General features: G+C 45.4%; 1 protein-coding gene across 1 annotated transcript in view; it reads right to left on the reverse strand.

Moving 5' to 3' along the window:
• Positions 1–11,298, reverse strand: part of LOC138663730 (zinc finger protein 585A-like) — a 94,418-nt gene extending 83,120 nt beyond the window's left edge. The window contains exons 1-5 of the mRNA XM_069750051.1: positions 11,253–11,298; positions 8,634–8,783; positions 1,019–1,198; positions 812–935; positions 565–728 (exon numbers count right to left, since the gene is read on the reverse strand). Coding sequence (XP_069606152.1) covers positions 565–728; positions 812–935; positions 1,019–1,198; positions 8,634–8,711 — 546 coding nt within the window. The 5' untranslated portion in view covers positions 8,712–8,783; positions 11,253–11,298. The remainder of the gene's footprint in view (positions 1–564; positions 729–811; positions 936–1,018; positions 1,199–8,633; positions 8,784–11,252) is intronic.
• Between the last annotated feature and the right edge of the window lie 200 nt (positions 11,299–11,498).

The raw sequence follows: 11,498 nt of genomic DNA on the forward strand, positions 1-11,498 counted from the left end.
CTAGTCCTGTGCTGCCCCCAGGCGGCTGTGCAGGTAATCTCTCTCAACATACACACATGGGAGATATCTGTCAATCACCTAGAGGAGTGGGGTGACAAGCCAGCCCGAGGCAGCTCCGAACTAGTCTCTAGATCTTTACTCGTATCTAGTAGATCTTTAAACTATGTCTTCTCTACAATGTCAAAGCGCATTAGGGAAAAGGATGCCCATCTGAAATCATTCAGCTACGCTCCGATTCATGCCACCTGCGGTTTGGACAGCATGAATAGACTGACTGGTTCTTTTCAACTTTTTTTTTTGGGTCAAGATGATTAGAGCGATATCAAATACTATCGTTTTTATGATAAATTTCTATACTAAAAAAATCCTACGGTAATTCTTAAGAGTTTTTTATTGTTTAAATTGTATTACAATTCTGAAAATGGGGATAATCTAAACTTTTATAGTCTGTCCATATTGTATTATTTTTCAATGTTTATTTTTTTTTTTAAATGGTTTCAAAGAATCTGTCATTTTTCAAATGCTGGTATAATACAAGAAATAGGATTACAAAAAATGGCAAACCTGGGGGCCTTCAATAGGCTCATAGTTGCCAAGACCATTTATCTGTAACTCCCGATCTCCATCGACCTGATGATCCTGAGGAACATTGGGATCTTCTTGTTTACAATCCTGTGGAAGAAGAGGATGGGGACATCTCTCTGGTGTTGTCCTCTTACTGGATAGATCTGGAGGAAACACATACAGGGACTGAATTCATTTTTTACATACAGATAATTATTGTTGGTGTGTATTTAGTCCTGTCTATTACCTGGTGATGTGAGTGGCTGGGGAACCTCCATCATGACATCCTTGTATAGATTTTTGTGCCCCTCTAAATACTCCCACTCCTCCATGGAGAAATAGATTGTGATGTCCTGACACCTTATAGGAACCTAACAAATACAATTATACCATCATCCCGCCGATCCCTTCATAACGTTACTGTATAATGTCCCAGCATTCCCAGCAGTGTCACCTCTCCAGTCAGCAGCTCAATCATCTTGTAGACGAGTTCTAGGATCTTCTGGTCATTGATGTCCTCATGTATCAGGGGGTGAAATGAAGGACCAGTTTTTGGGCTCAAGGGTCTTCCCTTTCCCTCAGACACAGGGGCCTGAGAGCGCTCGCTAGAAATTTTCTTCACCACTGTATAATCCTGGTTATGGAGAGACGCATTAATAATTCTCACTACAGACATTTTCAGAGTCCTCAACTCTCCAATTCTGTCCATCTATTATTCCAATTAAAGAAGAGTGAAACCGAACAGTAGAGTTCGAGGACTGTACTGAACACCTAGTGTTCGGGCATGGACCAGAACATGGACTTCTCCAGGAAGTCCGTTTTATTGTTCGGGTTCGGCACTCCCAACATTGAGTGCTTTACACGATGTCATCTGCATGACAGTGCGAGAAACACCACCGGCTCTGATCAGCGGTAAGATCACTACCGCCGTTCAGAGAGCTGCGTTTTCCAAGCTGACAGATGACAGCGTGAGCCAGCATCTGTGACTGGCGGTAAAAAGATTACACTCGGTCACAGGTATCGGCTTGGGAGAGAGTACTACTCCCATCAGCCTATGCCTACTGTTGCTGATAATTGCCGCTGATGACTGTATTCAACAACCAGTGCCTGTGCTATAAATAAATTAAATAAAAAGCATTTTCTTTCCAGGTTGTAAACCAGATATCGCAGAGATGTATTATGGCATGGGAAAGTATGGCTTATGTTCACTTCATCAAAAGTGTCAATCAAGAAAAGGGAGTCAAAAACAGGTGAACATATATTCCGTAAAAAATGTATTTTATTTGTTATAATTAAAATATCCAAAAGTAAACTTAGCTTTGGTGTATTTTAATTATAACAAACAAAATTGAATATATATTCACCTTATCAGGTGAGGGATATGGTTGTTTATTTTTTATTTTATTTTTTTTTTATGAGGGGCAAGGGCTTCAACAGAATGGGCGAAAGGTGAGCAATACGGTTGTTTATTATTTTGTTTTTTACAGGTGACAAGGGCTTAAATGGAATAGGCGTAAGGTGAGTATTATTATTATTATTTATTGTTATAGCGCCATTTATTCCATGACGCTTTACATGTAAGGAGGGGTATACATAATAATAATAATAATAATTTTTATTTATATAGCGCCAACATATTCCACAGCGCTTTACAAATTATAGAGGGGACTTGTACAGACAATAGACATTACAGCATAACAGAAATACAGTTCAAAACAGATACCAGGAGGAATGAGGGCCCTGCTCGCAAGCTTACAAACTATGAGGAAAAGGGGAGACACGAGAGGTGGATGGTAACAATTGCTTTAGTTATTCGGACCGGCCATAGTGTAAGGCTCGGGTGTTCATGTAAAGCTGCATGAACCAGTTAACTGCCTAAGTATGTAGCAGTACAGACACAGAGGGCTATTAACTGCATAAAGTGTATGAGAACATGATGCGAGGAACCTGATTGTTTTGTTTTTTTTTTTTTATAAATAGACCACACATATAATAAAATCAAGTACAATAATCTTGAACAATACAAGTCATAACTGGTACAGGAGGAGAGAGGACCCTGCCCGCGAAGGCTCACAATCTACAAGGGATGGGTGAGAATACAGTAGGCAAGGGTAGAGCTGGTCATGCAGCGGTTTGGTCGATCGGTGGTTACTGCAGGTTATAGGCTTGCCGGAAGAGGTAGGTCTTCAGGTTCTTTTGAGTATAACTTTTGTTTTTGATTGCAAATATAGGTGTCAGTATCTTTTTTTTTTTTCAATAAAAGGATTTTATTCTGGCTGTGTCTTTTTTACAATTTAACTATGAGGTTAGTAATAGGGGCGTGTTATAGACACCTCTCCATTACTAACCTGTGGACTTGATGTCAGCGACCGTAAAACAGCTGACATCAACCCCGCAATCATTACCCCACTTGCCACCGAAACAGGGCAAGTGGTAAGAGCCAGGTACAGTGCCCGATTTGGCACATTTAATAGATGCGCCTCTTCTGGGATGGCTGCCTGCTGCTATTTTTAGGCTGGGGTGAGCCAATATCCATGGCCCCTTACCAGTTTTAGAATACCAGCCCCCAGCTATTTGCTTTAACTTGGCTGGTTTTCAAAAATGAGGGAGACCCCATGACTTTTTTATTATGTATTTAAATAATTACCGGTAAGACTAATTCTATTTTCTCCAGTCACCTTCCACTTTTTTTTTCTTTAGGGAGGGATCACAGCTTGCAGAACACGTCTGCCGAATATTAGATCCCTGTTAAAGCTCAGTCTGTAATGTCTGGTGAAGGTATGTACAGAAGACCATGTAGCCGCTCTGCATATCTGCTCAGATGAAGCGTTCCCTCTCACTGCCCAGGATGTAGAGACCGACCAGGTGGAGTGAGCCTTTAGTGAAGCAGGAGAAGGAAGATCTTTTATCGAGTACGCTAGGCAAATGGCCTGTTTGATCCAATTTGCAATCGTGCAAACCTTTACCTTTACCTTTATTTTGACCTGAAAATTGAATAAAAAGATTCTGGTCGACCCTCCAATCCCTAGATTGTAATGGAGCACTACTCTACGGACATCCAGAGTTTGGAAATTCTCTTCCTTCGCATTAGAAGGATTTTGGAAAAATGAGGGCAGCACAATCTCTTGACCCCTATGGAAGTCTGAGGCAACCTTGGGCACAAAGGAGGGATCTAAACGCAGAACTATACTATCAGAGTTTATAGTTAGGTAGGGTTCCTGTATTGACAGGGCCTGCAATTCTCCTACGCGTCTGGCCGTGGTAATTGCTACCAGAAAAACTGTCTTAGGAGTCAGGGTTTTGAAAGATATTGAGGACAAGGGCTCAAAAGGAGTCTGGGTTAGACTGTTGAGCACTAAATTTAAGTCCCAGGGAGGGACCCGGTTAGGGAGCCTAGGACGTATTTTACTTGCAGAGGTTATAAATCGTTTAATCCAGCAGTGGCCCGCCAGGTCTTGGTCAAAGAAAGAACTAAGAGCAGAAATCTGGACTTTCAGAGTGCTCGGGGAAAAACCTAGCTCCAACCCTTTCTGGAGGAAGTCAAGGATCTGAGCAATGTTGGGGTGGAAGGGGTCATGGACATTGGGAAGGCACCAGGAAGATAACTTTTTCCATACTTTGCCATAGATGGCATTCGTCACTGTTTCCTGCTCTTTTGGAGCCTTTGGATTACCCTGTCCGAGAGACCTCTGGCTTTTAGGATGCTGGCTTCAGTAACCAAGCCGCTAGGTTTAGTCTGTTCAAGTCTACGTAATGTAGGGGACCCTGGTTAAGGAGGTCGGAGGTCTGAGGTAGAAGTAAGGGTTCTTCTAATGCCATGTCCATCAGTGCGCTGTACCAGCTGCGCCCTGCCCACATTGGAGCAATTAGGATCGTTGTGACCTGGTCCAATCGAATCTTCTGCAGAGTTTTCACCAACATAGGGATATGTTGGTGATAGGATATCCACCTCTCGTGTCTCCCCTTTTCCTCATAGTTTGTAAGCTTGCGAGCAGGGCCCTCATTCCTCCTGGTATCTGTTTTGAACTGTGATCTCTGTTATGCTGTAATGTCTATTGTCTGTACAAGTCCCCTCTATAAGTTGTAAAGCGCTGCGGAATATGTTGGCGCTATATAAATAAAAATTATTATTATAGGCGGGAAGGGATAGGCCAGGTTGAAGTTCCACGGATGGGCGAAAGCATCTACCCCCCGAGCCCCATAAGCCGGACTGAGGGAGAAAAAAGTTTTTGTTTTTGCATTCTGAGCATTTGCAAACAAATCTACATCCGGGCTCCCCCATCTCGGAGTCAGGGATAGGAAGACCGCTTGGTTCAGGCACCATTCTCCTGGATGGACATCCCTCCTGCTTAGGAAGTCCACCTGGGTATTGTCTGAGCCTCTGAGATGTGTTGCCAAGATAGACAACAGGTGTTTTTCTGCCCGGAAGAATATTCTTTCCGCGACTAGCTTTAGGCTGGCATACCTCGTTCCCCCTTGATGTCGAAGGTAGGCTACTGTCGTTACGTTGTCGGAGTAGATCCGAACACGATGGTTTTGAATTAGAGGTGAGGCAGCTATCAGTGCTTCCTCCACTGCCTTTAGCTCCCTCAGGTTCGATGATCTGGATCTTATGTTCTGGGGCTATAACCCCTGAAAATATGTTTCCTCCACCACAGCTCCCCAACCCCTTCGGCTGGCATCTGTACAAAGAATCTTTAGGGGGAGGTGGTCCCAGCTCACCCCAATCCGCAGGTTCTTGCAATTCAGCCACGAGGAGAGAGACAATTTCACATGTCCGGGAAGCGGAATTCTCCTGGACAGTACGTTGTTGTACCTTCAAGAGTATAGAAGGATGTGGGATTGGAGCATTCGAGTGTGCGCCTGAGCCCAGGATACTGCCTGAATACATGAGGTCAGCGATCCCAGAATGGACATGGATTCCTTCAATGTTGGTGATCTCAGCTGTTTGAATTTTGAGATCCTCCGGCGAAGGTCGTGTTGACAATCATTGGGAAGAATGTCCTTTTTTCTGAGTCTAGGAGGATCCCCAGAAATGTCTTCCCTGGGGAAGGGTGGAGGTCTGATTTTAGAAGGTTTGGGATTCAGCCTAGAGATTCAAGGAGCTCCAGGGTTTTCGATACATCCTGGTTCAACCGCGATGTCGATGGGGTGACTATGAGGAAGTCGTCCAAATAAGGAACGAGACATATTCCCTGGAGCCGTATGAATATAAACGCTTCCCTCATGATTTTTTAAAACACTCTCGGTGCTGAGGACACACCGAATGGTAGCGTGTTAAATTGGAAATAGGTGATCTCTTGGTTGTGGGCGACTACGAACCTAAGGAACGTCCTGTGATCCAGATGGATCGGAACGTGGTAGTAAGCGTCCCTCAGGTCTATTGTAGCCATCACCCAGTTCTTTCCAATTAGAGGGATTGCCATCTTGATCGACTCCATCTTGAACCTCCGGTATTTGATGAACTGATTTAGGGGTTTTAAGTTTATGATGACCCTGCATTTTCTGGAGGGTTTTTTTTATGAGGAAGAGGTGAGAGTAATGGCCTTTGCCCATCTCCTGATGGGGTACTTGAGAAATTACTTTTTCTAACAAGAGGTCCTGTATCTGTAGGAGGAAGGAGTTTTGGACGTCTGGATGCTGTGACGGAGTAATCCTCAGACACTCGGGGGAAGACTCAAATTCCAACTTCAGCCCGAACTGTATGGTGTGAAGGATCCACTGGTTTGTGGATATAGACTGCCATTGGGCAAGGAAGTCTGAGAGTCGGCCCCCCACGGGAGTCACTGTTTGTCCAGGGTCTGTTGTTGTTGAGGGACAAGGATGTTCCTGCCTTTACCTCCTATCGGGTAGCTCCACCGTTCAGAATTACCCTTTCCCCTGAATTCCTTCTGGGGCTGTTCACGAGGGGGACGAAAAAAACGCTTCCTAGTACATTTCTGCTCAGGAAGCGACTTCTTCTTATCAGAAGCCTTCTCAAGGATATCATCCAAGACTGAACCAAATACGTGGTGTCCCTGGAAGGGGATGCCACAGAGTTTAGTCTTAGAGGTAATGTCCATTCTCCCCCCCCCCCCACGATTTTAACCAAAGAGCCCTTCTAGCGGAATTAGAGAGGACTAAGGATTTTGCTGCTACCCGAACTGACTCTCCTGAGGCATCGGCTAAGAAGCCCGTGGCTTTTTGGAGAAGGGAGTGAAGGATCTCCTCTCTAGAGGTCCCCTGGGAGAGGTGTTCCTCTAATTTACGCAGCCAGAGAAAGAGGGATCTGGCGACACAAGTAGAAGCTATATTATTTTTAATCAGGTTAGTAGAGGTTTCCCAGGTTTTTTTCAGGTGACTTTCAATTTTTCGATCCATTGGATCTTTTAATTGGGATGAATCCTCAAAGGGGAGGGACATCTTCTTGATTATTTTAGAGACCTGGATGCCTACCCTAGGGATTTCCGAAATAGAGCTATCACCCTCAAGGGGAAAGCGATTTTTCAACTTTGAGGGTATGCCAAGTCCCTTTTCTGGGGAAGACAATTCCTGAAATATAAGGTTCTGGACATTTTCATGAACCGGAAACCCTTTTTTACCCTTGGGTTTCAGCCCCCCAAACATCTCATCCTGAATAGAATGTTTTATCTCTACGTCCTCCACCCCCATGGTACTCCTCACTATGGAAATAAGTTCTTCCATATCCATGGAAGAAAAATAGTATTTTTTATTGTCAGGCATAGGGGTGGATGTGGAGCCCTCATTTTCCCAAATGTTGTCTGACCATGATGTATGAATCTTGCCTGAGTCAGAGTCCGATTCAGCCGATGCCAATTTCCTCTTTTTAGGGGGAGGGGGATGAGGCACAGGAGGCTGGGAAAGGGCTGCCATGGAAGTTTGCACCTCTTGTTTGATGAGAGTTTTTATACTATCCAGGAGAGAGGGCTGTTCGGCACGTAGTACAGTATATCGTCCGTGCACGGTTGGCATAAGGTTTTATTATAGCCTGAAGGGAGCCTGGAACCACAAACACCACACTTTCGGCTGGGTTTGCTCTTTGGGGCAGAGACCTTTTCTCCCTAAAAGAGAAGGTATACTAAAGTGACCCATAGGTGTTAGCCCGGATAGAAAGGGACCAGCCCAGCTACTCACGGTAGGAGGGTGAACGCTGGGATCTGCAGATGCAGCAATAGGTTTGTCGCCATCTATGGTCAGACCTGTCACCAGTCACACAAGACAGAGACTCTGCGTCTTACCTGGGGGCTCACGACCAGGATATAGAGATCGAGGTCCAGCGTCGTTTGTGTGCTCCTCCTCCCATGATCCGTAGGGAGGATCCAAGGAATGACCCAGGACTGGAGGTGCCGTCCCTGCCGCAAACTGCGCGCGCGATCAGGCATGGTGCCGAAATGTGAACCCGGAAGTGAACGCCGGCCCCACTTCCGGTGCGCGCCCCGTCACTTCTGGTGCGCGCGGCTGCAGGGGAGGAGGACGACGGGGAGCTCGGAGAGGACCCCAGCTGCACATCACAGCCCCGATTTATCTCCCAAAGAGGCACGGAAAGGGGTCCCGAGTCACACCAGACATGGAGACGGGAGCAGTCACCTGGAGGAGGAGAGGGGAAACCTCAGACTTCAGACTGCCCGGCCTTACGGTAACGCTTTCTCAGGGCTCCGCTCGCCGGCCGCGGCAGCACCTGGACGGACCTCTTCATGCCCCACTGGGGGACAGGAAAAAACACTGGAGACAGCATGAAGGGGAGGGTTATTTAACTTCTTTGTGTTTCCTGTCCCCCATTAGGGCGGGCAGACATCTTCCCAAGGTGACTGTCGTGGAAGGTGACTGGAGAAAAAAACATATTTCTTTATAGCACAGGCACCGGCTGATGAATACTCCCATCAGCGGTGTGGCGTGCAATTGATGTTCGAGCCCCCCAGTAATCTGAATGGGGTCTGGGTTTAAGTACAATTCTGGTACCAGAATCAAACTTTTTTTTAGATATCTGGCCGAAACTAAGCATCCACGAGTTTGCCCATCACTAATTCCCATAAATAAAAATGTTAAAATGTGACATCAGAATCTCTCACCTCTCCAGTAAGCCGGAAGAGGATCTCTAGGGTGAGGTGTAATATCCTCTTCACCATCTTGTCCCTATCCTTATTCATCCTTAATGGGTCAATCAGGAAAATGCTCTTATATAGAAGATCTCCACTGAGAGGATCCGATATTGAAGGGTCCTGAATGGGAAGTAGATGAACCGATGTAAACGCATAAAGAATGCCGTATAATGATACTATTAATGGAAATTAAAAATTTGTTAAAGGGAACCTGTCACCAGTTTTGTGACATAGCAGCTAAAAATATCACCTTATTCAACGTCTGCTATGCATTCCCTAAATCCTTATATAACCCCGACTCCCATTGTATACTCCAGAAAAACCTTTTCAATTTCTCCCGCACTGTATGGTAATCTCAGTCTGGTCCAATGTGCGTGGTTTCGGACCTCTACATCACTCCCATCGGCTGTTGCTCGCCGTCGTACTTCATGGATGACGCCTCTTGCACCATGCATAACAGAAGTCAGGTATTTATTTGAATTACCACAGATCCCCGCCATACGGGAGCCGCATTTCCCACCAGGACCAATGTCCTTTTTCGTGCCTTTCTGGATTTACTCAAATACTTCCATATAGCTCTGTCTGTGAGCCCCTATACTCTACTGTGGCTCCTCTTCTCCTACTCTTATCTTCTTAAAAGTGAGGTTTGATAAAGACCCATTACGGGGTCGAAACGTTACCTTGACACTTCTTTCTACTTCTGTGGCGATTCAAATAAATACCTGACTTCTGTTATGCATTTGAAAATCTATACTCTGAGTGCAGCTGTTTTTTCTATTCTATGATTATGACTGGATTGACTCCAGTCTGCACCTACCTCATATCCAGCAGAGTGCACGTCTTTTTCTCTAGAACTCTTGCACCATGCGACATCTCGCACCTGCTCAGAAATATAGCATTTCGCACCTGTGCAGTATATGCTTTACCCAACTGCGGGCAAAGCCGAAAAACAGAAGTGTCATGCGCCGACACACGTACCGGAACTATGTTTGCCCACGCATGTGGTCTGAAGGACAGGGCAGAGTCGAAGGTTACTGTACGGAAATGTGAACTTAGCCTTGTATGTAGGGGGGGGCGGTTGCATATTATGCCACTGTCCACACAGTCTTCACTCTTAAGGCGGGTATACACTAGTCGTGTTCACACATCTGTGGCGTTAAAACTGCCGATCAGCTACAAATTTGTCGATCAGCGATAATTTATTAGCCTGTTTAGATGGACCAACCGCACTTCAGATGTGCACAGAACAATCAGTAATACACTGAATTTTCAACCTAATGAAGGACTAGTCAAAAAGTCATGCAAATCAAAGAAATGACAGGTGAAAGTAAGATCTGCAAATGATCACATTTTCAGGCACCGAGCTCCAATCTATAGCAAGTGTTCAGAAAATATATATAAAAAAAAATATAAAAGTTTGGCCCACCTACCTTTTTCCACATTAACAATAAAAAAAATAAACATTTGAGATTCCTGCCTTCATAAAAGTCTGAAATGAATTAACCCCTAGGAAAAAAAAAATCAAACCACCAATATTAAGTTTTTTCACCACTCCTCCCTAAAAAAAATTCTAAAAAAATAAACTTAACATTTTTTCCCTATAAAAATCAATACAAGATGTTATCGCCCTAATCGTACCAAGCTGAAAAATAAAAACATAGTGCAGTGTAATGTATACAGCACAATGAACGTCGTTAAAAAAAAACAAGCAAAAAAAACTATAAAATTGTGGGCTTTTTCACCATTTCGATGTATTTGGATTTTTTCACCATTTTCCTGTACTTTGCATGTTAAAATTAATTTTTTTTTTCCGCAAAAAAAATTAAAACAACAAGCCCCATGTGTTTATGGGGAGGGTAAACTATCAGAAGTTATGGCTCTTGGAAGAAGGGAAGGAAAAACAAAAGCTGAAATTGGCTTCAAAGGCAAAGGGGTTAATTAAGGTGGCCGGGAGCACCGAGGGTAGACAGGGCTTGTTAGCCCTCAATGAACGTTCCTTAGGGGCCGGTCCAGCATCATATTGACAGCGGTGGTGGTGAAGGAGGGGGAACAATTTTGAGCCACTCTGGTATTTGACACCTGCTTACTTTCTCCTCCACAAACAACTACACCACTGATAATATGTGGCCGAAAATACAGGGAAAAACTAATAAGAACACACGACAACAGGAAAAAAGGGTAACTAAGTGATGGAAGGGTTAGGCTGGGTTCCCATTGCGTTATGGGACCGCGTTTAACGGACAGCGTTGCACGGCGAAATTAACGCCGTGCAACGCGTCCGTTAACGCGCCCATTGAAGGCAATGGGAACGCGCTTCACTAGCGCGTGCCATGTTCGGCACGCGCTAGCGACGCGCCGGTGATTCCTGGCGCGCCGCGGACGGTGCTTGCAGCATCCGAGGCGCGCCCGCGGTCCGTTCCCCGCTCTCGCAGATCGGGGATCTGCGAGAGCGGGGACGTTACCACGACCCCGACCGCAGCCCCATAGAAAACATTGCATTAGCGCAATCCGCTAGCGCTAAACGGATTGCACTAACGCAATGTGACCCTAGCCTTTATGTGGCCCCTGTAACGGGGCTCCAGCACCTACCTCCACCAACAGAGCCACACTCCATATATATGGCTGCTCTGTGCACAGGACCTGTGATGAGGTCACAGGAGGGGAGGAGTCAGGGGTCACATGATCAGGGGCCTCAGTGTATGCAGGACTCTGCTGTGCTGGTTGTCATGGTGCTGGATGAGGGGAAGTTTATGTGTGGGGTCAGGAGGGGTTTACAGGGTGGATGTAGCAGAGCCGTGTGCGTACGAGGTGTGCGGAGCGGGGCCGTGTGTGTGT

This window comes from Ranitomeya imitator, chromosome 2, assembly GCF_032444005.1.
Source record: "Ranitomeya imitator isolate aRanImi1 chromosome 2, aRanImi1.pri, whole genome shotgun sequence".
Taxonomy (NCBI): domain Eukaryota; kingdom Metazoa; phylum Chordata; class Amphibia; order Anura; family Dendrobatidae; genus Ranitomeya; species Ranitomeya imitator.